This window comes from Aspergillus alliaceus (genome assembly GCF_009176365.1).
Source record: "Aspergillus alliaceus strain CBS 536.65 unplaced genomic scaffold BDW43scaffold_56, whole genome shotgun sequence".
NCBI classification, from domain to species: domain Eukaryota; kingdom Fungi; phylum Ascomycota; class Eurotiomycetes; order Eurotiales; family Aspergillaceae; genus Aspergillus; species Aspergillus alliaceus.
In genome coordinates, this window is record NW_022474739.1 from 1 (window position 1) to 27,476 (window position 27,476).

Sequence of the window (27,476 nt, forward strand, 5' to 3'; positions counted from 1 at the left end):
TTTTTTTTTTTTTTTTTTTTTTTTTTTTTTTTTTTTTTTTTTTTTTTTTTTTTTTTTTTTTTTTTTACATTGGGATTGAATTTGGGGTTAGGGCTTGGGTTTCAATGGAATGGTCTGGGCTGGACTGGGTTGGGCTGGGTGGTTTGGTTCCTGGTTTTGAAGGGCTAAGATTTTGCTTCAATGTTAAAGAAGTTAATATATGTAATGATGTCTGTATGGGACTATGGACTAGTTGAATTAGGTCTTCGCGGAAGCGCAATAGAACGTTGGATTCGATTGTGTGTAATATCCTTTTAATTCTTCTATTTATTTTTTGGTACACCTCATTTGAGATGATATTGGCACTAACCTGAGGTAAGATATTCCTATTCAGGTAACAACAGGCCGATCAACTCTACGCAGTGCTCGGATGTGCTGGATTACTTGCATTACATCTGATAACACCTAAACCTGGCCATAGAGAACCATCAGCCTTGACTCTGCTGCATGAATTAATATCGGTAGGAATCCTTCCTATTACCCCCGTTTAGGCTATATAAACTTTGCTCCAATAACGACGCGCAATGGTCGTCGGCAACTCGGGGCTTACGCTGGGCTGATATTGAAGGATTCAAAGTCCCTTTTTGCCCCGAAATTGATATTAGCATTATTTGGGACCTCCGGTGGAGATCGTGCTTTTCTCTTTGTATGTACGCATGCTATATCACTAGTCATCTTAATGCCTGCTGAATCGGAGACTCTGTTTTGTACCAGGGTTCCATCTCTATGGTGACGGCTGACCTGCGCAGTATGCACCTATTAGCATAGTAAGACGGCTATCAAGCGCAAACCCAGGACCAATATTGATGAATCAGACCCTCGTAAAAAAGAGGAAAGATAACATGTGCGACAGCTCTAGCTCACGCCGCCCGAACTAAACAATCGATGCCTCTCTTGCGTAGATCCCCGTCTATGCTTCGGATCTCCTTCGCATAATACGGCTGCTTAGGTAACTGCAACTTCCATCCACGCTGGAGATTCAGATCCCGCAACGGAGCTAAGAAAACCGGGAGCTTTTCCACCGGTTCACAGAACCAGCTCCCGCTAAGCTGCAGTGTGAAGGTTTGGAGACTCTTCATCCGTGTTAATGCCTTGCAGGTCTCTATCCACTGCTGCCTACCCGCGGAGAAATAGACTGTTTTGACGGGATCCTTGCTAGGGAGCCAATGGCCCGGAAATGCCCAACGAAGCTCAACTTCGCGGATTGCGTCCCAGAAATTCGGGGGGATGGTTGGACGGAGGTAAGTGAGAGACCAGGTATTACTGAACTCGAAGGTGTTTATAGTGTAAAGTAGATAGATAGATTCAGAGTACCTGGCAAAAATGGTCAATAGACATATCCCACGCAGCGAGACAACCTTCAAGCCAAGCCTGTGCTGAGAAAGAGCCCACTTACAGCTGTCTGCACGTCATCGGAAGTGCCAACAGATGACTGATCGATCGACCCTTTCCTTTGACCGGCTGCAATGAATCCCCCCGACAGATGTCACAGATGTCCGTGAGAGGACATGCCACGTGGCTCATCCGGCGATCGGACAGCTGTACAATATGAATGCGCATCCCACCCAGGACCATCTCCCAGATCATCAGGCGGAGCTCTGGCGACAACTTCGCTAACAAAGGACTTTGTGCCTGCACAGTCCAATTCGATGCGGAGTCTGGCTGTTTTTCGGCTTGGGCTCGACCCGAAAGTGTGCTGGCTCTTCTAGCCTTAGGCAATGGGGTCGGTTTGTTATCTGCATTGGTTAGCATATAGTTCTAATAGCGATTTCGTATGCATCCGTTCCTCGGCTTTAGCGTAGTATACAAGAATTTGAGCCCGCTATGGTCTAACGGGACCAAACTCAGACTCATCAGGGTAGAATGTATGTACGATACAAGTCCGATGGCAGAGGATGGAGAAGATGCATAAAAACACGGGAGATTGCGAAACCACTTACTCTGATACCGCTGAGCCAGCACATCCTCCCAGGAAAATACACCCGGTTTGATCCTCGCCATCTTGATGTATGTGTTTGGTTTATGTATGTACTCTGAATATAAACGGACACCGGAAAAAGATGTAGGTATGATATGGATTTCCCCCAATTCTGACGACTGCTCACTTGTCCGACAACATATTAACAAATCATGGTCTTCGCGAACAGTCTAATCGTCAAGAAAAGTCAATGGAGTAGTCCGTGGAAAGCTAGCTGGCAGGTACGGATCAGAGAGTGAAAACAAGGAAATCAATCACGCGAGATGTACGTGTGGCTGGCGAGTGAGGGGAAATGTGAACCGACAGTAAGCGCGCGATTTTTAAACAGGGAATGTCAGACGGGGACCGAAGATGAGATACATAATAAGCTGTGAATTCGAATGGGATGAGAAGTTCGGATAGAAGTATCATCCATAGTGGACATGTAATATAAATAACAGGAGAAGAGTCGGTGAAGTTTGGAAACTTATCATGATTAGATAGAGAGACAGAGGACAACAAGTACTAGTTAGTAGTGGTACTTAGAAGGACTGGATGATAAGGTACCTTTCAGGATCAACAACCAATCACCGTACAGCCTCGGTTGTGGCCTGATAGATCAGCCCCGTCTTCCTATATCCGATGTATTATTATTACTTCATAAATCGCTCTTCCAGTTATGACAACCAATCAATAGTGTTTTTTACCCCAGTATGCTTTGGATGTCACTAATTAAGACATTTTCTTGACCGACACTTTTAACACATATACAGAAGTTCGAAACCCTACCTTGAAGCATATCTTGGTTACACTTCTAAGGTTCATTGGCAGTCTCGATTTAATCCTGTCAAAGAGTGTTCATTCAAACAGATTACCCTTCAAGGTTAGAAATGGCTGATATGAGCGATCCTTTTGCTATGCACACTCGTATATATCACCAATGCCTGAATAACGGTAGGAAGACTTATCGGAAAGATCAAATAGCTATATGGGTGAACATTGCAGAAATCAACCGGTAGAAGGGAACAAAGTGCCTTTCAGGGAGTAACACGAGGGCCATTAGCTCCCAGAGTGTTGGTGGGACACGGTACCTTCAATCCTTGACTGAGCATAGCAAGGCCGGCTTGCTCGAGCTTGTCAATAGTGCTTTCAGCTGGGACTGTACCGACATAAGGATTGAAGTTGTAGAGCCCACAAATACAAGTATTAACAATATCCTTTAGGCTTGTATCCTCCATAAATTTCTTACCATCACGCGTAGCTGCGAACTTTTGCTTACCGACCCCCATTGGCACGGTGAAGGCGCTGGCCCCAGCTTGAGCTTCAAATGTCTTACTGTTATTCCCTGAGGTGACTGCAATTGTAGCCGGTGACTTGAGCAGTGCAACGACAAACACTGCATCTTCCATTGTCTCCCATCCGTTAGGCCTACCCCGGAAGAAATTGCCACTAGAGTTGTTCGGGCTCCCGTCCATGGTAGAGTCTGTGGAGTCACAGTTAACATCTCTCGGGGTAGGTCGATACCAGTAGATCAATTTTTCGTCGGTAATATACTTGTCGACTGATGCGTCTCCGGCTTTATAAGCGGCTATGAAGGGCTTTGACATCTCGAGCCAGCCAGTATGTGGCCTAAATTGAACCGTTAGTTTGATTCCATATCCTAGACGTCAAGGCTGCTCACATATCCATTACCCATTTCGACGCACCGTCGTCCGTGTGCGGTGAAGCCAGTGGCCCAATATAGTGAGACTCGCCGTAGTCGTTCCAGGTGACTATTTCCACAAAACGAGGGCTGAGGGTCAGGATTTGTTGCCAGCGATCGTACCACAAAAGATCCGATGGGAAGACCCAGTTTTTACTGTAGGGTACCTCACCCCCGAAGTGGGTGAAGAACCAACCAGAGGCAGCTATGAGCTATATCAGTCATAGCATTATGTGAGTAGCTATAACGTCATGAATGAAACTTACGTGCGATATAAGGCTTCCCTTTGAGGGCATCAACATATGCCTTGTCACCATCAGCAACAGTAACCTTGTGGCCAGGGGTCGGTGCCTTGTTCTCTCCGTTATTATCCCAGGCCATCCAGTTCAGTGCTCCATTAATCGCGTTAAAGTCCCCCACTCCAGGGTGGAAGTTCGGAGCAAAGAATACATCCGTACCAGCAGCGGATTGCAGGGCAGGGATATCAAGGCCATCACCAGCAAACGATGAGGCGAAGACTTTATTGTCCACCTTAAGTTGGGCCGGTAAACTTGCGTACTGCTTGATCTTTGCACCCACGGCACTGGCCTGTCCAGTGTTGTACCAGTTAAAATCAAATGACAAGAAGACCTTCATGTCATTCTTGGCTGCAGACTCATAGGCCAAGTTTAGCTGAGCATCGGTGTAAGGGTCTACACCAATGTTTAGCGCGAACGCGTCAATGCCCAGAGCCTTCGCGCGCTTCATATCGTCATCATAATCGGCAGCGCTTTGACGGTTACTAGTGATTCCAATCTGCGATGCTTAACCCCTTGGTTATGACTCAGCTTGGGGGTAGGTGGGTTTCCCAACGTACCATAAAGTGGCAGAACACAAGCTTGTCAGCGACATTATCGTCAGTCTTATTCTGTGTCACTGGTGTGGCAGCGGCCAATGCCAGAAAGCCTGCCAGGGCCAAGGAGAGTGTTTTCCAAATCATGGCTTCTTGGGTGTGAGTTACGTTCCTTTGGATGTTATGGAAAAGCAAAAAAGACACAACGATGTGCAGGTAGACCGTTTTAGATGGGGTATACTATAGGAAGGACAACCAGACGACACGAGCATCAACTCGTTGAAGAATTAGAAGGAAAGACTAATAGTAGCGAAGGAAAAAAGAGCTAAGGCTGTAAATAGTCTGTCTGTGAGAAAGAACGGTCACCTTTCAGACAATGGCCTGAATAACACAATGCTTCTGCTTGTCATAATGGAACAATCTACCCGCACCGCGGTCTCCCTTTTATCTTAACAAAGGGCTGCCCCCCTGAATTGAGGCCAACAAAGGGGGTTCATGATCAGGCGGTTCGAAATGGAACAGAATCAATTGGATGTCTATCACATGAGATGGAATGGAAAGCGAGATAGTAACGAAGCAAGTCAGTTTCCGCTGCTAAACTTGCCCTAAGGTTGACACTGGGTGTTAGTAGGCTCTTCATTATTGGCAGAGTTGAAAGCCAACTACTATCGTCATACGTGACTCTGAATCAAGCAAACAAGATTAAGCCTTGTTTCTTGCGTCTTCATAGTGGCGTTTCCGAATTCGACGATAATAACATTGATGTCCACGGGTATATCCGAAGGTGCACTGTGCTAGAAGGGTGTTTCTATAGGACCATCCATAAGCCCTGGTGTCGATCATAGATTTCAGATGTAACATTCCAGTCAAGTTATATATTGCCCCCGTCAATTGGTTGGCTCAGGGCATTTCTGAGGCGCCACCTTCCGCTATATCTTCCGCCATACATTGATGATGGGACGCATGACAACGAATATGGTTGATCGACGCACAGACTCCCAAATAATGCACATTGGGCATAAAGGTGTTACCCGTGAAGCATACTTTAATTGATCCTGATTGACTTCTTCTTAGGATCGCAGATCGAGACTGCGGGGTAAGAATTTTCCTGGAAAGTCAGCCACGCGATGCTATCACCAGACATCGAGGATTATCCTATAACGCCGGCAATTATAAGGGAACTTACTTGCCTGCGTACAGCCTTGCGGCTTTTTCTTTGACTAGTACTGAACTCGACTGGTCATCCCGCATAGCGGCATACTGTTGTCTAACTAGATTTATCTAACAGTGCAGTGTAACATTTGATGTTTGGAAGTTGGATTGACAGTCAGACCATGTGATGCTTCTTTGTTTTAAGTTCATTCTCCCTTTCTCCGGCACCAATCAGCCCTTATATCTGGGGTTTCCCATGTTCACCAACAGATCCAAGTATTCACAAAAGGCCTCAGGGAAATGTCAGTTGAAGTGGGCAGCCGTTGGTCAGTCATCTGAGAAATGAAGGAGAGGGGGATGGGTGTGGAGGAGGCCTTTTCTCTTTCCTCTATCAAGGTCTAGCAACAGAACAACTCTGTCTGGCCTTGGGTAGCATTACTGTCACACAGACTACCCAGAGAGAATAGGGAGCGGTTCAATTGGACGAAATATGTCTGTATATGATGGTAAAACTGCGGAGAAGAGGTGGAAGAGAGTTCACGGTGTCAGTGCTAAAGCAAGATGGTGTGGGGAGAGTTGCATGTTAACTGAATTGTGATCACTTGTTACCAACAATCCTATTCACTGGGTAGCAAAGTATAGTAGCGCTCTTTCAAGTAATAAGGCGGGCATGCTGTACTGTGAGAGATCAAAGAAACCTAACACAAAAGAGAAAGATAAAAAAGAGGAAAGAAATGGCTAGAGAACAGACTATAGCGTAGCAAATGCCGAGACATAACTCACGGAGCTATCGTCCACATCAATGGCGTCCGAGCTTCTCTCATACCTTACGAAGTGGAACTTGCCCTTCTTTCCTTCTTCCTGGCTCGTGATTTCCTCAATAGCAGCCATCATCACGCTGATTGGATGACGGCCACAAACCGTATTGCCTGTTCTTTGGATCGTATCCAGGAAATTTGCAGTGACACCGGTAGTTATAGCAGCCATAGTTGCGATATCAAAGGCCGAGATGCTTTCATGGATCGTTGGTTCTCGACTCGAGATGCGATCCCGCCGCTGCAAAGACTGCCCGGCGGAAACTGATTCCATTTTTTCCTCTACATTGCTGATATCATCTCCTGGTTGGGGGAGAGAGTTAGCGGAAAGTGGGAGCTTTGGTCCCGGTTTGGGTGCCTGGGGAACATAGTATGTGTAACGGAACCGTAAGCCCCAATGGCAAAAGTCCGAGCTGATGACAAACGCATTGGCCGGGTCCTCCAGATACGGAGCAAGAAGGGCCCCAAAAGCACTCTCGGTTGATGCTGAAGTACTTCCAACCATGATCGGCACAAGTGAGGGGTATTGAGAGGTGGGCTTGCTTGGGAACTGAAGCTGCAAAAGTCGATGGATATATGGAAGATGGAGTTCTATGCTATGTTCATCTTCATCGATAGATCGTGACATAGTTGTAAAGCTAACAGTCGATCCATTCGACTTGACTGCTTTGGTTGATAGTAGCTTAGCGATAAGCTCCGTGTCAAGTGGAAGTGGCTCGTCGGAAAGCGGGGTATAGTATGAAGTAAGCTCTGGAAGAGCAAGGGTCGAGAGGTAATGATGGTGCGAAGGTCCAAGGATGAAGATTCGCTTACTTTCCCCCCCCAGTATAATTTAGAGCAGACTCAAGTTGCGTAGGTCTTCATACTTACGCTTTCGAAAGATCTAGAGACTTGTATGCATATGCGGCACAGGGTCCTGAGTATGCATAGCCCGCATGGCTGAGAGATCAGCATACGAATTGACGATGTGTAGTGGAGGAAATATTCTCCAATACTTACGGAGCAATTATTATTCGTGCACCAGGCACTGGTAGGGAACCTATGCCCTCGATGTCATTCGGAACTTGGGCAAGCCATTGATCAAGTTGACGGGTTAGCGTGCGTTGGCTATCGGAATACCACGAACCAGAGTGAGAGGCTTCCCGAGACTGCATGCTGTATGATCTCGTACTGAAGAGAGAACTGCAAAATGAACAAATCTAGTATAAGGCGGAAGTGATGAAGTTGTCTTGATTGGGGTTGTTTGCGTAGAGTTTAAGCAAGTTAGTTGTCTGTTAGGATAGAAGCGGGGAAGCGGCGTCATTGAGTGGAGTGCCTAAGGTTGCCTCTGATGCCGCGGTATGCCGAAAAGCGGCATGCCGATCATGTTTAACAAGATTGAAACAGAGTTATTCCATGGGTAGCCCAATCTACGTACCGTATCTAATCAAGATTCGATACAGAGTAGGGTTATAGATAACCAAGGGAGCCCTCCTTTCTGTTCCCTGCCACAATACAGGAGATTCTAGGATACAATACAGAATTCTCAAGCAATCAGAAACCATGTAGTGGGAAGGAGTGGCCCAAAAAGGCACTAAAGAACAATTTTCTAAGTTAAAAAGTATTTCGTCCGTGCAATGTAGGTTGATTCTATAGGTGTCCCGATGTGAAACCGAATCGTTCCTTTAACATCATGGTAATTGTGTGACTGGGAGAGTTAACATGAAGGTAAGATGACAGGAGGATAACTGATTTGTGAAAACCTCATCATCCTCTGCGAAGGTCTCATCTTTATCTTCATTTAAGACCATTGACTCAAATATTATCATATTAATTAATCAATACGTATGCAGCAACCCAGTTCCACCTAGTGATACCAATTAATCCAAATATAGAAAAGCGCATACCTTTCCCTACGCCAGGAACATGCGCGACGCGCTTTCAACCAACCACATCAAAAAGGCAGTACCCAGCCTTCAACTAACTCCATTTTTTGATCGTACCGTCAGACCTCCCCCTCGCATACTCTTTCCCTGCAAGGACATTATTGCTTACTTCAATGCAGTCAAACCTCTGACTGACACAAATTAGAAGCCTTTATTAAAACACTTGCGTGTCACGTATTTCAACTTGAATATTCACAGAAACCATCCGCGTCCCTTCAACACGAAGAGACGCCAAGTCGGACCTTAACAAATCATGTCTCTCAAGCGCAAGGCTTCATTCTCTGGCATTGGGTCTCCTAATGCTGCGCCAGTTATCACAGTACGGTCGTTGATGATGGATGACTCCCCAAAACATCTCAATAGTCGGACACGGAAACGCTACAGGAACGATCGTCCGGATGATCAAATTGTATATGGTGTGTATCTCGTCACCGCTGCACCTGAAAGGACTTTGGCTGACGGCGATAGAAAATACACTCCGTCGGCTCTTCACTGCTCAGCAGCAGCAGGGACCTCAGCTTCCTCCTGCAGATGAAGATGTGGTCGAAAATATGGAGTCGGATGTCCTATCATCAGAAATCATCGATTCACGACAGCAAACGCTGCATAAATTCTTCCTGCCTGCCCGCCCATCATCCTTTCAATCCGGGCTCAATCAGTTAAAGCAACAGCCCGACAACATGTCACATATCAATACCAATTTTTTGAAACCCCACGATCTTTACGTTATCTCAAATGTCAACCCGATCGGTAGTAACGCAGCCACTCCATCCTCACAAGAATCCGCGACGGATATGGAGGTGCAAAGGGACTCCGGAAGCGACGAGTCAACCAGGAGATGGAATGGAGGGCACGGTTGGCTATGATATGGCACCTGATTATCAGTGCTCCGTGTGGAATTTCTCCATCTTTATACCCATTGACGACTACTTATTCCCCACGACATGCCTTTTCGAGTGACCCAACGACTGCTGGACATCATTGGTGCTCTTTCGATATATATCTGTGACCACTGACGCTTTAAACCATTCCGCAAAACGAATATAATTATATCTATGTGCATTTTCCTACATCGAATTTACGTTCTCGATTCAATGCTGGTGATGGACGAGGTCTCACTTCGTTGTCTGTCGCGTTGTAGTGACATGGCTCATCTTAATTAAATGGAGATAGAAAGCATAACACTAGCCTAGTGATCAATTATAAAACTAATTTTAAATCTCACAAGAGACCTGTGTGGCGCCGAGAAAGTGCTATCTGCTTTTCACCAGGCATCTTGGTCCATTTCAAGCTGCACTATCTATGCGGGGAATAAACGAAAACATGGAATCGAACGTGAATGGCATAGATGCGGGGAAATCTCGGATGTCATACATCTATATGTACAATAGTAAGGTTGAAACATTCAGTTGTGTTTCGTGGTTTCAGTTTCGTAGTATGTCACATGCGGAAACGTAATTACGGGGAGCTGAGAATCTCTCGCGGCTCTTGGAACCTCGTCAAGGCCGCTTGTCCCCAGAACTCGTACAACCATCTGAAACATTAGCTTTCTGGAGATTATCATTACTTTCGTGTCCCACCCTTCACCTCTTAATTGCCTCTATCGACACTACGGAGAATACCCCGGAACACCCGGACAAATTTCCCTTCTTCTTAGTGTCGATCCTACCACAACACACCCAGATTGGCTACTCGAAGGGGGCACCATGGATGAAAACCAAGCTGCTCAATACCTAGAGTCATTGATTGGTCAGACGCTACGAGTGCACGCAAGCGATACGCGCATTTTTGTGGGCACGTTCAAGTGTACGGATTCGGTAAGTGGTCATGTTCACACCAATATCTGATTATCGATCGGGAAAAAAAACAGTGAGGCGGGGGGTAGAAAGAAAGAAAAAAGGAAGCAAGGAATACGAGAACTAGGATAGTTGCTGACTGGTGAACGTCTCTAGGCGCGAAATATTATCCTCGCGAGCACGTACGAATATCGCTTCCCTAGCCCCTCAGCAGTTCAAGATGCTGCCACGGTCGCAGATAATCAAGAGTCCGGGATAGCCGCGGAATTCCAGAATGTTAAAATGAATATGACAAGTCGATTTATTGGTCTTGTGGTCGTCCCGGGTCAGCATATCATTAAGATCGAGTTGGAAGAGACCCCTCAGCAAAGTCGCGTGCGGGAGTCACTCAAGAAATCATAGAAGGCAACTGTCCACTACAGTCCGATGGATTTCCCTAGGTGTTGGACTAGACCCTAACCTCAAGCCTTCCCTTCAGTTCCGATTCGGCCGGCATGGCACATAATACCGAATGACAATGGAGGAAAAGACATAGAAAACAAGCGGTCAACTACACTAATCATGCAAGTCTGGCAACATCGGCCTGCACATCCTCTTTTAGGCCATCTTGGCTGGGACATTTTTACCCTTTACCGCGTCTCCGAATCGCCCAAGGCTGAACTTAAGATATGCTACCCAACACTCTCCACAACGTGGTTAGGGAAAAAAGGAGAAATATTCTTGGAGCTTGGCGTAGTGTGTGGGCTTGGCAGCAGTGGGCACTGTGGTGTCTATGGTGAGCGGTGTTATGGTCTTGAAGTGGCGGTGTTCCTGCAGTCGGTGGAGTCTAGAGCCTACTGCAAAGACGGTGTTTTTTTTTTTTTTTTTTTTTTTGATTGCTCGAAAGGCTATCTCGCAGAGCTCCTTGGTAGTAGATACACTAGGGCAGCGATCCCAACGCCCCTGTCGATAAAGGGTGCATTATCATGAGGAGACAAGTCCGATATATGCAGGAAAATTGCAGCATTTTTGTATCAAGTCACTAACTAGTAATGCGAACACGTCGGGTAACTGCGGAATATGCAAGTGGCCTGTCATCAGTATTTGAGTCTGTTAACATCCACTGATTTGTTCTGGACTCCTGGCAAAAAAGAAATTTCCATGGATGCAGTTAAGTTAAAGGCTCTATAATGCTCTAAAGCGGAGCCGGAGCCAAGAGGTTGGAAGGAGGGGAGGGTATGCGAACAGAGTGTCTGTGCTAAGAGGTGTCAAATCCGTTGTCACGAGCGTTCTCAGAGGCTCATCATTCATAGGCTGAGAGGGCAGAAGGGACTAATTTAGTAACGATAGAATGGTCAACGGTGACTCGTAAATATTGTTTTTCTTCTTTGTTATGAATTTTATCATTCGTTTCTTTAAAACTAGGAATTTTTTTATTTATCTTTCTTTCTTTTTATAAAGAGGTGGATATCTGAGGATGAGAACAATTCCTATTAGTAGCTCCACTGGCTTACCCACCCCTAGGCACCAATCCCATCTTCAGGCCACGAGGCAAAACAGCTGAGCTCCCCGGGCCGACTGATGATCCGGACATGCCACACCCGTTGCTGCAGGATCGAGACCCAAAAAACGACAGCCTGGGGATTGAGGCGAGAACGACAAGAGAGAAAAAGTTACCCTGCGTTCTGTTACCTCACGTTGATCTCTCTCTCGACAACCTCTTTACACCCCCCTCTTCGCTGATCTCTCCCCCGTCATTCCAACCAGAAGTGTGTCTGTCTGTAAGTTAGAATGGTCTTGTGCGAAATCCATCAGTCAATCAATCATTTCTCCATTCGATTTCGCCCACCCCCATAATGACGCATTTATTTTCTCTCTCTCACCCTATCATTCCTTCCCCTCCCCTCCACCATTTAACCCAAAACCCCCCGTTCAAGACTCCCCTTCTTCCCGCCTCCACATACCACACCCCCTCCGAGCTTCAGCTTCACCTACACGCTGTGTGTGTGTGTGTGTGTGCGTGTGCGGCCTTGACAAACTTCGCTAACCGTCCATATCTCAGGAGCTTACTTCGGGCGAATCGGAACTTTCCCTTCCGACCAACTAGCTTGCAGTGGCTTGTGTACTGATACCTCGCTCTCCTCTCTTTCATCCTGAACCTCGCCAAATCCTCAACCGGGCCTTGTTCACTGAGCTTGTCCTACCTTGGCCCTCACCGCTGGAATCGGTTATCGCAACCATATCTTTCCCACAGTAATTCCACGCATTGAACCTGGATCCTGTTGGCTCTGGGGTTCCCTCTTCACAAAGTATCGCCCTTCTCTTCCTGCTTTCCGAACGGCAGATCTCGCCCCTCCTTTATATAATTCTCACGACCCGTTGGGAGTCAGCAGCAGCCAAGACGGCTGTCAGCATTCCAACGCCAAGCAGAGTCCTGGATCATTCATCTTATTGACGTAGACTGTGCGTCGTCTCTCGTCCACTCCTGAGCTTGGCAGATATTCAACCCTGCAGTAATGGGTCAGTCGCATTCCAAGGGCAATTCTGGCCCTGGCGACTCTTTGCAGTCTTACCCATCCTTTTCTCGCTCCGACACCAAGGAATCTCTTCGATCCCTTCGGGGCTCGATTCGGTCCAAGATCCGTAGCACCGATAGCCCTCGCGCGTCCACTTCGGCGTTGTCCACGGGAAGCCAGACGGATAGGTCTGATGCTGGGTCTATTAAGTCGACTGGGAGTAGAAGGAGTTCCACTAACCTGGGCGCTCAATCTCCTGGTGCCAATGACTCCACTACTCAACTCGATGCTCCGGATCCGCCCCCGTCTCCTTCACTGTCAAGCAGCTTAAAACGAGGCCACCAGGATGTGGATGCCATGCAGCAAAGTGGCGAGGTCGACCATGTGTCTGATGCGCCTCCCACTGGTGCTGCACCCACTGGATCTTCCCAGAAAGCCGGAGAATCCATCCTGATCAAGCGGCAAGATCAGCTGAACCCAATCCTAGACTTTATCATGAACACACCTCTCAATGAGCCATCCTCCTCCCCCGGAATGGGAATGGGTGCTCTAAAATCTATCGACCTGGATGACATGATCACACGTCTACTTGATGCTGGATACTCGACGAAGGTCACTAAGACTGTCTGTCTGAAAAATGCGGAAATTACAGCCATCTGTTCAGCAGCGCGGGAGCTATTCCTCAGTCAGCCGGCACTTTTAGAGCTGTCAGCTCCTGTCAAGATCGTGGGGGACGTTCACGGTCAATACACCGACCTGATCAGATTATTCGAAATGTGCGGCTTTCCTCCGTCTTCGAATTACCTCTTCTTAGGTGACTATGTAGATCGGGGTAAACAAAGCTTGGAGACAATCCTGCTTCTGCTGTGCTATAAGCTCAAATATCCCGAGAACTTCTTCCTTTTACGGGGCAATCACGAATGTGCCAACGTCACCCGTGTGTACGGTTTCTATGATGAATGTAAACGGCGTTGCAACATCAAGATTTGGAAGACTTTCATTGATACGTTCAACTGCCTACCAATCGCTGCTATCGTAGCGGGCAAGATCTTCTGCGTCCATGGGGGACTTTCACCCAGTCTCTCACACATGGATGATATCCGGGGGATCGCACGTCCGACTGACGTTCCAGACTACGGGTTGCTTAACGACCTTCTTTGGAGTGATCCTGCGGATATGGAGGAGGATTGGGAGCCTAATGAGCGAGGTGTGAGTTACTGCTTCGGTAAAAAGGTGATCATGAATTTCTTGCAACGACACGACTTCGACCTGGTTTGCCGAGCCCACATGGTGGTCGAGGACGGTTATGAGTTCTACCAGGATCGCGTTTTAGTCACAGTCTTCTCGGCCCCGAACGTGAGTCTTCCACACTTAATGATATTTTATGTATTTGACGTGACATTTTGGTATGTACTAACGATTCCTTTTAGTATTGTGGAGAGTTTGATAACTGGGGAGCCATCATGTCAGTCTCCAGCGAACTCCTCTGCAGTTTTGAGCTGTTGAAACCGTTGGATTCCACGGCACTTAAGAACCACATCAAGAAGGGACGGAATAAGCGCAATAGCGTGCTCAACAGTCCTGTAAGTTCTCCCTTGCTTAATTCCCTTTTCGCCAAGGCAAAGCACTACTGCATTGTGCAACAATGCCGAGATGTTTGTCCCTTAAACCCCCTCTTTTGATGAGTATTTTGGTCTAGTTGCTAACGGCCGCAGCCTGCAATTGTATCTGCACAAAGTTATTAGGCGTCCTGGTGATTCCTTGCCAAGAAGTCGACATCCACCATATGTCACCACTGGAGCGATTTGGGCCTGGGCTCAGTTGACGTCAAGCTCGCCATTTCAGTCTCAGCGTAGTCCTTCTCAATTGATTGGGCAAGCACATTACGAACATTGGGCCCTGCACTGGACTTCCCGTCAATGTGTACAGCATCCTTCGGGTACCAGCTTTCTGGGATTTCTCATTTACAACGCAGCGATGCCGACTCCCAACCAAACGCCATTTTGCTTGCCATTGGCAGGCTTGGCAGTTTTTGATCCGTCCTTCATCGTTACCAGGGCCCTTACTGCATGCAATTTGCCCGTCCCGTGGGGTACGCACGGTACGCACCCAAGTCGATCTCACCACGGCCAGTCCTACATCAGCTCAGCGACCTGTGCTTTGCCTTGGCCATTTATACGGGTCCATCGATTTTTCCTCGCATATAAAATAGACTGGGTCCACAAGTAAAAAAGGAGATCCCTACCACCTGTGAAAACCCATATGAGAGCTGAAGGCGACAGGAGTCTCAGTGTATTTCTGACCATTTTCTGTTCTTCTAATAGTCTTATGACGATGGGGCATACTTTGACGCGTCATGATATTCTTTTTTACCTCGCCTTGTTGCAAATTGTCTCATATGACGCTGTTTCTACCATCCTTCTATTCTTATTGCATCGGACATGGGGTTGCTTTCTAAAGCACAATTAGATATTTCTCGGATGACTACCCTTAATGTTACTTACGATATCGGCCAATCAATGTATATGTTCTTTGAAAGAGAATAAATGTATTCAATTGTAGCAGAACCCGAAGTAAAACGGTCATAACACGTCGTTCCACGCTATGGGATGAGCCCCAGCACTCGCTAATCACCGCTGTTTCAGTCCCAGCATTCGATCCTGTATCTCCTCTTCTATAGTAGCATCCCGCAGATGATCATCTCCGCTCAAGTGCTCAGATATAGATACTACTCATGGCAAACTGAGAATCCTACGGAAACCCATATCAGCGGCAATAACTCTATAAGCGTGACGAATAAATAGCCAGGATTGCACGTGTACACATTCGGAAGCAAATCAAAGCCCAACAAGTGAAATGGTGACACTTACATACATGAAATACATACCCGTCAAGGTCGTACCAGGTAGTATTTCTGTTTTCTTGGGGGTTTTCAAGGCAAAGAGCCCGACCGGGAGTTTTAGGGCCGGGATGGCACCTGGTTGGAAGGTGAAGGGCTTTGGTTTGATGTTTGTTGTGATCTAGGGTTTGTATTCAGTCATTTTGTCTTTTTTCGGATATTGGGCTTGAGTGATTGTTGAAGGTCAAGGTGCCCGATTATTCGGTTTTGGTGCGCCATTTGTTTTTGATTTTGGGAGATTGATTTTGAATCACACGTGCTGGTCTTACCTTTAGAGATGTTATTTTTATCTTGTACAACTAGTAGCCACCGGAGGCACAGAAGAAATCACCGTCTGATTGGAAACTTGTTATCCGCTCGCCTCCTAGTCCGTCGATTAGGAAGGGGATCTTGACGGAGTCGTCTCCGCCAGCTGTTGAGGGACAGGCTTGGAGGCGTTTGATAGGAGAATCATCTGTGTAGAAAAAGTCTATTCCCACGACTGCGGCGTTGGACACTGTAACTGATATGCGGCTTAGGTATTTGTGGAGGGCTCCCCGTTCCCCGCCAACCAAACATAACACGTACAAGCGGACGGTAGTCATAAAGAGATACGTTTCGTCCGGCGAAAGTATCGTCGTAGAGGTAGTGAGAGGAAGGTGGGACTTCTGGGTACCAGAATTCAGTGGTCCGCAGAGGGAGATGTTCACCTCTTGAATCGTCTGGGAACAGAGACTGGAGACCACTGGATACAGCTAAGGATACCATTTTGGAGCCCCCAGTCATGTTTGTCAGTAAAGACTGTCATTATAGGTAACAGAAATCAGCGAGGTCACGTCAAAGGAACCGTTCAAATGGTGGATTGCTGTCTTCATGCACAGGCGGACCGTCTGTGGCAAGCCTTCTGGTGAGCCCACCCAGTCGGATATTCCACCTTGTCCGGTTACAACATGGAGTGCCAATAATACCTCTAGGGCCGACGGCGACGATAAACCCAGTTAGATCAAACCATTCACCAATTAATTCAACTTGTTTCTCCTTAGATGGAAGGACATAACCCAGTCCAAGCTGTTCGTTGTTTGTAAGTATTACCCGAAGGCCGGTGGCATATCCTTTATCATTAATTTTCGAAAGGAAACCCCAATTGATCTTATAGATGCGGTAATTGAGATTGTTTGTTCGTATATCACCCTACATTTCATTTGATAGGGGGCGTTCCCGTTTAATCGTGCGGAAAACTCTCCCCCAACTGACCTCCACACCTTCGAGGCCTCTTTTAGCCATAATTCAAGCTCTCTAGTCATGCTTTCATTGCTTAAAGGCTGTTCGAGAATCAAGTCAGTCAATTTTTCAGATAACTCCAGATTCGCTTTTTTTTTTTCAACTGATTAGATGAAGATGATATCACTGCTGTTTTCTCATAGAAAAGCTTCCAGTCCCTGTTACGTAGTGCGTGAGCTCCGCTTATTTGTTCCCTAGCCTCAAAGCAATATCCACGCTCTTGGTGGCAAGCAACCCTTGAAGCCCAGAATGACTGGGTGAGCGGTAAGCTGGTGGCTGTCCCTGATGCCAAACGTGCAGTGGCAACACTGTGAGACGGAAGAAACATCTGAATCTGTTCTAGTATCTCCTGAGGTAATCTTCGACACAATCAACTGCGTCAATACAACTGGAGGGTATGGAACTTATCACAGTTGTTGAATCCCGTCTGCCTTGGAAATCAACAAGAGCTTGCTGTACCTCCAGTACGTCTAGTGGATCCGCTGTGGCCAGCGACAATGGGGAACTTGTGTTCCCCAGAAATCGTTTTATGTAGCCCACAATGTATACGTTTTCCCACGGATAACTTTCAATAGGACGTTGGTCCATGAGTCCACCATAGTTATGACCCTAATCCAACCACCCTTCCTTGTCCGCTGGACATGATAGGCAAATATTATACAGTCGTTGAATAGGAACAGCACGGGGTTGAAGCGTGCCTTGGAGTAGTTCCCAGCATGACTCATGGAAAAGAAATCCAGGTTGGTGATGGACTCGACCACCAATCAGCAGAGGAAATGTGTCCTCCGTCGACAAGACAACGCCTCTATCACCCCATCGTTGTTCTGCAGAAGATGGCGCTATACAATAGGGAATGATTTCTGGGGGGACATAACTACTCACCCCCGTAACGAAAGGCCTCCCATCCAGCTGAGAGTTACCATCACACCTAACTACTCAGATGTCAGTTGATGCACATCAGTTGGCAAGCAATGGAATTGAGACAAAGAAGCGAATCAGGACGGACTTGCGCGAAAGTTCCGTTTCCAAGAGATCGCAAGTTGGCGATATGGAATCTTTGCGCCACAGATGATATAATGCAGGTCGCTGCTCAACATGGTGTTCACAATTTGAAGGCGCCTGTAGAGAAAAAGTACGTGGGGGAAAAAAGATAATCTTCAATGCAATGAATATAATCCTGAAGCTAAAAGATATAGTTCGATGGAAGTTATACCACTGTAGCCCGCAAGACTGCAAGGGCACAAGCAACTGTATATAGTACAGCGATACAAGGCACCAACGGTTTAACGGAGACAATTCTAGAATGATGGCCAGGGAGATGTAAACAAAATTCTATTCCTGTCAATACCAAGGAGAAAGACGTGGCCAAATACGATAATGATGGAGGAGATTGAAGATGGACAAAGAGCAAGCGAGCCTTGATGGTTGACTCCAAGTCACCTGCTAGCCGCATGGCGCCTAGGGCGAGGACCGTCAATATCCTCGTTGCCTACAATGGGTTAAGTTATAGACCAGACACAGCCATTCCAAGGATAACTTTTGTATGTATGTGTCTCTAAAATGACATATCCTGCTAGCCGAAAAAGTAGAAATGGATATTCCTTTACAAAGCGCCAGACTACAGGCCCCTATCAACTGGGAGGACGTCCAGCAGACAGTGTTAAAAGCGAGAAAAAACGAATAATGATAAGCCGCTTGCTATGTCGACCCGCACATAATATGTCAATGCCACATCTTTAGTCGAGTCCAATACACCGTAGCTTATGGAGACTTCATCACTCGTAGTCCCTAACATAACGACCCGGAAGCTCAACATCCCACATGGGTCGCTCCACAACTGCAACCTCTAAGTTGCCAGCATCTCCATTGTCTTGCAGCTCATCGTCAGCTGACAGAGGAGCTAGAGGTACGATTCCAAGAATATCACGGTACTTGTATGTGTGCCACCACCGACGTGCTGGTTGCGAGTTATCTGCGGCATGCACCAACTGTTTCCCAGGAGGGGTATCGCCATTGACAGCTTTCTTGCTACCTTTCTTGGGAGTGTTGATTTCGCTCTCCTCAAGATTTCCTCTCCTTAGACGTGCTAGACTGGAATCATGATTGGCTGTATAAGCTTCGTCGTGATCGTATGCTTCGTCATCCTCATCTGCACCACGAGGACGCTCCTTCTCGAGAGAGATCCATTCTGCCTTTGACTCGTCGCGTCCTACAATTTTGCGAATCTTAGAACCAAAGTAGACATCTGACTGCGCTAATGAAATCTTGTCACCAGCACCACTATTCGTCTTCTTTCTCTCATGCTCATAATCATCCAAAAGCACACGCTTGCGCTTTTGGGATGACGACTTCTTAGCAACTTGCATCGACCCCTCGTCATCTTCAAAAGTATCCGCAGAAGCGCTGAGCTCTTCAGGTGAAGGGAAATCCTGGTTCAAGTCAAACATCCACAACCAAGAAGTGCCGTATAGCCAAAGACGTTCACGGGCCTCATTCAAATCCCAAACCCAGCCCATTGCGCGATCCTTAACACCTCTGAACTCTGCCGGCAAAAAGGCCTTAGGATTTCTCCTTGACCAATCCGACAGTTTTCCATCAAGGGCATCAACTTCCACAAGTTGGTGCTCACTTGTGAGGGCCATCAACCGGCTTTCAACCTTGGGGTTCTGAGCGGCACCATCGGTCAACAACTTCTTTCCGGCTGGGTTAAAAGGGCGGAAGGATAACAGTAGCACGCCAGACTTAAGACGAGGGATTGGTGATTCGGAAGCTGTGAGACTCCACTGCTCTCCCTCCACTACAGGCTGTTCATCATCATCGTCAGAAGACTCGTCATCAGAGTCTGCAGCACGATTGGCTTTTGTTGAGGATTTTGAGGATTTTGCCGTTTTGTCCAGTGACCATGCATCTATACAGCCAGAGAGATCCCCAACCGCAAAGATCTTGCTATTTTCGGAAAACACAGCGCAACGGATGGTCTTTTCGTACTCGCCCAGGGTACCATGAGAGGCCTTCTCAAACCGGGAATGGCGCGTAGCTCTGTTAAGCCTGACAAGCTGGGACAAGACCTGAGGCTTGTCTTGAGAAGACGAGGATGGCTTGATCCTGGCCAAATAGGTAGAGCTGTTGGGGCGAACGACGCAGATCCACCGACTATCAGGGGACACGGTAACGAGCCGAGCTCCCTCATCAGCAAGCGCAGATGGGATATCCAATTTTTGTATACGGAGGGTTCCTTTCTCGTCACCTTTGCGTCGACGAACAGCGAAAACTTTGACGCTAGATATCGTAGCGACAACTAAGGCCTTTCCGTCTGAGGATAGCATAGCTGAGGTGATGTTTTCTTCGCCCTATCATGCAAACGACCCATCAGAAAATGAAATTCAAGTTCGTCCGACACAGTGTGGTCTTTGCTTACCTGGATCAAGACCTTTCCAACAAGTCGATGCCTTTGCCCATCGATATTTTCTTGCAAAGAGGTGGGACCACGGGACAGGCGCCAGATGCTAATCTCCCTATCCCAAAAGCTCATGACCAGTCGAGAGGAGGGCGATGATGCAAGCTGCGGTATTTGAGGCAAGCTGGACAGCTTCCTGTGGTGTTCTTTTCCGAACTCGCGCAAAGGCAAGACGATCGGGGTGGCATCGGGTCCTGGTTGCTATCAGCCAATTTTGCCAACGCTAGGAAGATGGGACCAACTCCTACCTCCGGATACAACAACACTAATATCCCTCGTCTCATAGACAGCAAAGGCCTTCACGTCGTGGGTATGGTACCGTCGGTGCATTACCTCAACCCATCTGCCTTTCTTGTCCCCCTTCTCTCCATCCTTCCTTTTATAGACGACTGTTCTTTGATCCGCACCTCCGCTGATAACCGTATCTCCATTAGCACTCACAGCGATATCCAAAGTATCAGCCAAATGACATTGAAGTCGTTGAATGAGCGAGTAGTTCTTAGAGTCCCAGAATCGAACTTCACCAGCGGAGTCACCGGAAACGATAGTGCCATCGGGCAGGCATTTCACAGACCAGACCAGCAATTCCTTCGTACCGCCAGTTGGACCCTTACCCAAGGAAATTGTTCGCAGGAGCTGACCATTCCGGATATCAAACAGACGAATCGAGCTGTCCGCATAGCCAGCGACGATGGTATTACGATCTTGAAAAGTGACACTAAGTACCCTGGCTCTCTTCGTAGAAGGACGCATAAGACGAAGGTACTTCAGATCATTATCAGCGGTAGACAAGATCACGATGGACCCATCCGCGCAGCCAGCAGCGAGGTGCTGTCCGGTATACTCTCCTTCGGCCGCGGGCAACAATTTACCATCCTTGCCCCGTTTTGTCGGCTGCCACCTTGGCTGAGCTGCGATGCACCAGATCTCACCGTAGTTTCCACTTGAGTGACGCAACGGACGGCCTTGCTCGATATCCCACTCTGTCACCGCAGTCGAGTATCCAATGCTAAACAGGCGCAGTTTGCCGGGGATCTTGGAACCATCGGGACCAGGCTGGGGTGGGTCAAGTGTCCACGTAAGTCCTTCTATACTTCTATCCTTTCCTCCACGAAGAACTGTCTCCTGGAACCAAGCGCCGCGCATCGGGTTCCATATTTCAATATCGCCATTTGCGCGACCAACGGCGAGTCGGAGGGTAGGAACACCACGTCCCGCAAGCTCTGCGGACGGGGGATGAGAGAATGCGAGCGCATTAATCGCTTGAGGGTTGAAAGGAACGAAACGGCAGCGGTGAATATCCATTGTGATTAATGGCGTAATACGGTAAGAATCGAGCTTAAAAATCGACGAAGCTTGACGAATGGATGGAATGTAAAATGAAGTAGGTCCTCGTTAGAGAGCAGAAAAAGACCTACCCGGGCTCTCAACCTGTAGAGCCGACCGCTATACAGTCATTCCGTTATTGGTAAAAGGGAAGGTCAAAGGGGGTCCCGAAGTGTTCACTGTTGCGGTAGTGACCTTGATGTTGCTCTTTTTTTTTTTTGATACAATTTTTAGCGCCGCGGAGGTTCCACCCAAAGCGTGTGAGATCACGTGATCCTTCAGTTCTCGCTCGTGGACCTTCACTTACACCAAACTTGAAGACCTTATATTATTAGTACTATTATTATTATTATTTCGACTAGATCTAGCACTCTATTTAAAGGCCTTGAGCTGATTACTTTGATCCTGTACAGATACTATCATTCCAATAATTATTGCTGGGAGAAGGCGAATTGAGATATAATCAAGCCAATAGTACTCTCTATACTCATATCAATATAGTACTCAGTAGTATCTCCCTTCTCCTCATCAGCGGCCAGAAACGGATTTAGAGGGGAGGGAGGAATGATTAGAGTATTCAGTCAATAAGGGATAATCCCATGTCATCGATACAATCAAATGTCAAATGACTTGGTAAGTGAAACAGTCTGCACACCAGCGTCATGGTACAACTTAAAGAGACATTGATATGCATCAAGGACGTTCCCAATGACTTGATGTACAGAACTGAATGCACAAGTATTCTTTGTTCTACACGAAGGTAGTCTCAGGGCGGATTACATCCAGCAGCGCGCGACACTGAATACCAAGTTTTCCCACTCTGGAGACCCTCCAATACTCCGTAAGGCCAGCAAGGCGCGCTTCTTGCTCTGACTTTCCAGATATAGTGCCGAGCAAGGTTGACAGGGAAAACACGCCCTGCAGAGCCTATCATTGTTACTCCAGTACTTGTGGTACAGCATCGCGGCAGGTCAAAGCACCATGTGACCAGGTTTTCAGAGCGTGCAGATAGTCAAGGGATGCATGTTCCCTATCGTTTAAGACAAACAAAATGCGCACTGCAGACTACTGTATGTAAGCGGGATACGCATGCGAAGCATTGGACACTGTCGAATTCCAAATTGCCATGATCCGAGTTGGTTTAAAATGCTATGGAAAGCGGATGCCAGCAAAAGCGAACTTTGTTGCATTCACCTCAGTACTAAATAGACAGCCGCATGTCCGCTGCATTTAATAGACCCATCTAATATCAAGGGACTGCCACGTCAGAGAAACCCCGGTTATAATTCCGGCATTGCATGTCACCAACAGAAGGCTAGTGATTCAGTTTCCGTCATTTGGATGATGTGATAGGGCGCAATGATCCCAAGTTTGCAGGGGTACGACACCATAAAAAGGGTCATTCTCACGGGAGTCGAGGATTGTGGAGACTCAAAGGAGGGATTCCGCCAGAGAGGAGGAAGGTACACCGTATGGCTAGGCAACCTTATCCCTATAGGCATCAAGTGTGAAATGTCCAGAAACAAGACATTGTTCGCTAATGGGGAAGGGGCTTTTTCCCCCAAAATCCCCGATGGATTCACCAGGCTCAGCTGAATGGCTCCCCAAGATGGTCGATATGCAGTTTAATTCGTTCTCGGGCTGTGCGCCTGCGGGGTTGTTATTTGATAGGCACGATCTATGCCGTAAGTAGGAATCATCCTGAGCCGCACTCATTCAGACGCCACTTTTCAACCCATCAAAAGAAAATCCTGGAAAGATAAGCATTCATAATCAAGAACTTCGATTAATTCGCCTTGATTTCTCAAATCGGTTCAGTGAATCCAGCTCCAGTCAAATAGGGACTATTCAGCTTCCGACTACCCCAGGATGATGACATCCATGGCTCTTTGGAAGTAAAATAGAAAGGGCATAGTGTAACTGCTGATATAGGCTTAGACATTGCCCTTTCTTATTTTTCTTTCTCCTGGTGGCGTCTACTCCGCGACTATCGCCTCATGGATGATACCTGAACCTTGGCGCTGTGCATTCATTATGCGATAGTTAGGCTCTAGTTCTACAAGGTAAAAAGGATAGCGAGAGCTGACTGTGCAACCCCATGTTTACGTTCAACTTACTTTGTTTCACGGTCGTTGCATACACTCATCGTGGCATAGAGTTGCTTAAAGCAATTCGATTCGGAACTGGCCGTCGACGATCCCTAGCATTGACAGTACAGTACCAAACAACCTCCATAAGTAATGCAACTACATAGTCAAGCCCTGCTCGTATACACCATTAAAGTTCAGCCACTAGATGATACAGCCTGGCGTTAACGGAAAGTGGCAAGTTACCGATGTCGACTGGTGAGACTTAGCACTGTGTATTCAACAACGTGAATCAGTATCAGGATGCTTTGTACGCCAGACGAAGGTCTCGTTGGCGAACTTAATTGAAGAGGAGATCCCAAATATGGTCAACGGTCTCATCCCCTAGATGAGACGGTCGGATCCCGGGTTCCATAAGTCTGGTGTTATAATGCATGTGAGCATTATGTGTAGCCATCAGCGATAGCGTTAGTAATAATGGTTATATAACGCAGAATCACCTATGATTCAATTCAGGAGGTGGCTGATGTATTGGGCCAGGCGTGCCAGCTGAAATGGGCACCCTAATATGCTGGGCAGTACGTGTCCAATTGCAGGCAAGCTCCATATATTAATCCCCAGAAACTTGCAAGGTTTCCAACACTTGGACAAGAAAAGTGGAAAACCCAGCCATTAACTTGACAAACTATCGCCGGAGCAAAGCATTAATCCAGGGTCCCATCCCGATTGCAAGGCACGAACGAGCGCGGGAAGTAAGCTTCTAGACCAGGTTAAATGAGAGAGCGTCAGGGAGGGAAAAGCACACGCCGGTTTGACAATAAGCGCGCTGGCCTTTCTAAGGCGATCATCGAATCAGCGCGCGTAAGGGGCCTCTGGAGTGCACGCCAAGCATCGCGGCGAGATTACGGTTTATGTCATTCTGACCCCCTTAACTTCGGGGAGAATAGTCCCGCGACACTTTTCAGGAACTTGGACAAACGGTCGACGAGGAAACGCGGCTTGTCTGACGATATCAACAGTGTAGTGTCTGTGTATCTTGTCAGATTCTGGTCAAAATGGCTTAAATATGCGGTAGCGACAAAGGGTGCGAGTCCAGCCTCAGATCGAAAAAGGAGAAGCACCAGCACGGAGGTCAGCCGCTGAAATGAAGAGATTGGATACCTAGAATAGAAATGATTTGGAACGTAATTTCTCCTCGAAGATCGTGGCTCATGAATTCCCAGAACGGACAGGCTGGACACCCGAAACGTGGGACGCGGGTCAATCAATGACGCCATGCGAGTGTCGAGAGAACGAAAAGCAGCGTTTATCTTATGCACGCGATTCTTTGTTTTCTGCAATCCTGTGACAAATTCAAAGCAGCTTACTTGCCGACTATATGTAGTTTTGGCATCAAATGGCATACTTCAACAATGACTGAGTCAAACTTCTTTATTCGCGATCTATTATTGGACGAGATGTTTGAGGGATAGCTGAATAATCTGTAGTATTCTCTTTCTTTTTACGTTCTCTTTTTTTTTTTTTCTTGGAGCTTTGGGGTTAAATGTGGAGTCGTTTATTTACACTACAATCGGACCCGCTTTAGATTTCACGCTAGTCCATTTTCCATTCTAGCGTATTTGCCTCGTATGTATGTACTGACCTTACTCTGTATCGTCCCAGGCTTTCCAAACCAGTATACAGTACAGTGTTTCTATCAGCCAAGAGAAATGGCGAACTTGACATAAAACGCCTCCATATATGCCGTCAAGACGCAGCTAAAAAGTAAAAAGAGAGAAGAAAAAAAAAGAATGAACCATGGTTGAGGCTCCCCGCTGCCCCAACTCTGAACTCGACCTTACCATAAATAGTTATATTGTCTTGCAGTTTCTGTCTTTTCGCGTTTCTGCTTAGTAGTTGTTATCAGTCAACAGACTGTTCATTCGCTGTTCAAGTATATTAAAAAGTATATTAAAGGCTCTCATCCTGCATGGTTTTCCACTTGGTTAAAAACCTTTCCATGCAATAATTGATGTTGCATGTAAAATGCCTCAATGACCGGAGTGTGTCGGATAAAACAGGGCACAATACTGTACTACATCTGACGGTGTGTTCTTGCGAACGGAAACAATATTGAGATATAGCTGCATGTACTATTTTGACACGGAAATTGAAGGTTAAAAAGTAGGTAACGGTGAGATCACTTGATCGGATTCAAGACTTGCGGCTTATATGAGCAGAGAGGCAATCGGATAGATTCGCTTTGTTTTCCAGCAGTGCTTCCCACATAATTCTTCTTTGGTGACACTCTGTGTTTCGTCCACTACCATCGAAAGAATGCTAGCTTAAGAACTGTCAGAGGAGAACATAATGGATCCATGTAGTGCCACTGTGTCTTTGGGAATAGAAAGCGTATAAAACAACGGTCCATAAGGAGAGTACTGAGAGCAAGAAATAAAGAAGAGAGAAAATAAATAAAAGAAAATCTAGGGAACCTTCTGCATTCGTTGGATCTAGAAGTACCTGATACACACGATTGGGACGGTAGATACATCAAAGGATGTGCAGCCATGTGTGTAAGAAGAATGATTATTTGCAGAATATTGAGCATCTTTCGACTTGTCCAATAACATAACATGGATCCGATCACCGACTATGTACAGATCAATTGAGGATTGAATTCGACCAATATGCAGCGGGAAAGCTGATACATGTACCATTCCATGAAGTTCTTCAGTTTTTCCAGAACGCCGCTTCTTGACAATTTTTTTTGTTCTTGCCTTGTGGTTTTTTCGCCCTGTCTGGCCCACATCATCCCATATTCCCATACCGTCATATCCAGATTCGCTTAGTACGAGTATTCAACGTATCGTAGCCGCTACTTCCGGCTACGCCGTTTCGTGGGTACGTAACTGTACAAAAGTGGCCAAACGTTGCAGTAATGAATTACATCGTGAACGGTGAACCATTTCTTGTTGGTAGAGTGGACCGATTTGTCGGAAATTGCGGGGCTGCAGACTGGCTTTTCCTGCGAAGTTGAAAAAACTGCTTAATTAACCATCGAATTGTCTGTCATTTGGTAGAATTTACCTACTTTTTTTTTTCCCTTGGATCTCTAGGCAACTAAACGCAGGCCTAGATGATCTACATATATGTTTCTACTGAGGCCTAGAGATCGATACTGTTCGGCTTCATGGTGGCAAGGTAAGTGGGCGGAAGTAGTATCCCCTTCTACTACTGTAATTTTCGAGATCCGCAGTGGGTTGCCGCAAATTTTCAGTGTCCCCGATTGCGGTGTGTTTTTACGGCGCAGTAAACTACGACTCTAGATAGAGAATGGGAAAAACCGTTTACAAACGCTATATTACAAACCGGGCTACTATTGTCATACTACTGCGTTTTCAGCCTAGCTTTTTTGAGGGTTAAGTTAAAACGGGAGTGTTTAGCGATACATCAAGAGTATATATCCCTCTCTAAAAGTCAGAATTACAGGACAGAGGACATGTATTACACGAAATATTCGAGGAACTCTGCATTATCTAAACTATATACAGAGAAATCAACGATATACATCTCGAGGGGAGCACAGAATCAGTGTGCAGAAGGTAAATAGGGTGGTGGTAACACTGGCCTCCCTAATCTTCTGGCCATCATGGATAACAGCAAGTATGCACGGTTGTCCGTCCATCCTGAGCAATTTAAGTATAGGCGGAATATGCATGGGACTGTGCAATAATAGCTGCAAGTTAAAATGA

At 46.8% G+C, this 27,476-nt stretch overlaps 10 protein-coding genes across 10 annotated transcripts; 3 read left to right on the forward strand and 7 right to left on the reverse strand.

Moving 5' to 3' along the window:
* Positions 1 to 258: 258 nt before the first annotated feature.
* BDW43DRAFT_289165 (uncharacterized protein) lies at positions 259 to 2,498 on the reverse strand. Its single transcript, XM_032043366.1, has 3 exons — positions 1,980 to 2,498; positions 1,436 to 1,775; positions 259 to 1,353 (listed from the first exon to the last, which is right to left on the reverse strand). The coding sequence occupies exons 1-3, from the start codon at positions 2,038 to 2,040 to the stop codon at positions 900 to 902; spliced, it is 855 nt and encodes a 284-aa protein (XP_031895900.1). The 5' UTR covers positions 2,041 to 2,498; the 3' UTR covers positions 259 to 899.
* A 416-nt stretch (positions 2,499 to 2,914) lies between these two features.
* BDW43DRAFT_195964 (glycoside hydrolase family 71 protein) lies at positions 2,915 to 5,053 on the reverse strand. Its single transcript, XM_032039067.1, has 4 exons — positions 4,555 to 5,053; positions 3,965 to 4,493; positions 3,678 to 3,903; positions 2,915 to 3,625 (listed from the first exon to the last, which is right to left on the reverse strand). Exons 1-4 carry the CDS (start codon positions 4,675 to 4,677, stop codon positions 3,034 to 3,036), a joined length of 1,470 nt encoding a protein of 489 aa, XP_031895901.1. The 5' UTR covers positions 4,678 to 5,053; the 3' UTR covers positions 2,915 to 3,033.
* Positions 5,054 to 6,106: 1,053 nt separating this feature from the next.
* On the reverse strand, positions 6,107 to 7,940 carry BDW43DRAFT_195952 (protein MEMO1). The gene is made up of 4 exons (XM_032039066.1): positions 7,915 to 7,940; positions 7,497 to 7,824; positions 7,368 to 7,436; positions 6,107 to 7,309 (listed from the first exon to the last, which is right to left on the reverse strand). The coding sequence occupies exons 2-4, from the start codon at positions 7,649 to 7,651 to the stop codon at positions 6,433 to 6,435; spliced, it is 1,101 nt and encodes a 366-aa protein (XP_031895902.1). The 5' UTR covers positions 7,652 to 7,824; positions 7,915 to 7,940; the 3' UTR covers positions 6,107 to 6,432.
* A 373-nt stretch (positions 7,941 to 8,313) lies between these two features.
* BDW43DRAFT_195983 (uncharacterized protein) lies at positions 8,314 to 9,529 on the forward strand. Its single transcript, XM_032039068.1, has 3 exons — positions 8,314 to 8,480; positions 8,542 to 8,838; positions 8,891 to 9,529. The coding sequence occupies exons 2-3, from the start codon at positions 8,676 to 8,678 to the stop codon at positions 9,286 to 9,288; spliced, it is 561 nt and encodes a 186-aa protein (XP_031895903.1). The 5' UTR covers positions 8,314 to 8,480; positions 8,542 to 8,675; the 3' UTR covers positions 9,289 to 9,529.
* A 519-nt stretch (positions 9,530 to 10,048) lies between these two features.
* BDW43DRAFT_195990 (LSM domain-containing protein) lies at positions 10,049 to 10,700 on the forward strand. Its single transcript, XM_032039069.1, has 2 exons — positions 10,049 to 10,239; positions 10,375 to 10,700. Exons 1-2 carry the CDS (start codon positions 10,129 to 10,131, stop codon positions 10,618 to 10,620), a joined length of 357 nt encoding a protein of 118 aa, XP_031895904.1. The 5' UTR covers positions 10,049 to 10,128; the 3' UTR covers positions 10,621 to 10,700.
* Positions 10,701 to 12,509: 1,809 nt separating this feature from the next.
* Positions 12,510 to 14,574, forward strand: phzA (putative serine/threonine protein phosphatase). Its single transcript, XM_032039070.1, has 3 exons — positions 12,510 to 14,069; positions 14,144 to 14,296; positions 14,429 to 14,574. The coding sequence occupies exons 1-3, from the start codon at positions 12,714 to 12,716 to the stop codon at positions 14,456 to 14,458; spliced, it is 1,539 nt and encodes a 512-aa protein (XP_031895905.1). The 5' UTR covers positions 12,510 to 12,713; the 3' UTR covers positions 14,459 to 14,574.
* Positions 14,575 to 15,922: 1,348 nt separating this feature from the next.
* Positions 15,923 to 16,552, reverse strand: BDW43DRAFT_289181 (uncharacterized protein). The gene has a single exon (XM_032043367.1). The coding sequence runs from the start codon at positions 16,375 to 16,377 to the stop codon at positions 16,063 to 16,065; it is 315 nt and encodes a 104-aa protein (XP_031895906.1). The 5' UTR covers positions 16,378 to 16,552; the 3' UTR covers positions 15,923 to 16,062.
* Positions 16,553 to 18,360: 1,808 nt separating this feature from the next.
* Positions 18,361 to 21,851, reverse strand: ura7 (small subunit rRNA maturation protein UTP4). Its single transcript, XM_032043368.1, has 3 exons — positions 20,578 to 21,851; positions 20,291 to 20,523; positions 18,361 to 20,222 (listed from the first exon to the last, which is right to left on the reverse strand). The coding sequence occupies exons 1-3, from the start codon at positions 21,632 to 21,634 to the stop codon at positions 18,648 to 18,650; spliced, it is 2,865 nt and encodes a 954-aa protein (XP_031895907.1). The 5' UTR covers positions 21,635 to 21,851; the 3' UTR covers positions 18,361 to 18,647.
* A 2,194-nt stretch (positions 21,852 to 24,045) lies between these two features.
* BDW43DRAFT_289185 (uncharacterized protein) lies at positions 24,046 to 25,209 on the reverse strand. Its single transcript, XM_032043369.1, has one exon. It carries the CDS (start codon positions 25,143 to 25,145, stop codon positions 24,657 to 24,659), a length of 489 nt encoding a protein of 162 aa, XP_031895908.1. The 5' UTR covers positions 25,146 to 25,209; the 3' UTR covers positions 24,046 to 24,656.
* Positions 25,210 to 25,542: 333 nt separating this feature from the next.
* BDW43DRAFT_289187 (uncharacterized protein) lies at positions 25,543 to 26,430 on the reverse strand. Its single transcript, XM_032043370.1, has one exon. The coding sequence runs from the start codon at positions 26,357 to 26,359 to the stop codon at positions 26,045 to 26,047; it is 315 nt and encodes a 104-aa protein (XP_031895909.1). The 5' UTR covers positions 26,360 to 26,430; the 3' UTR covers positions 25,543 to 26,044.
* Positions 26,431 to 27,476: the final 1,046 nt, after the last annotated feature.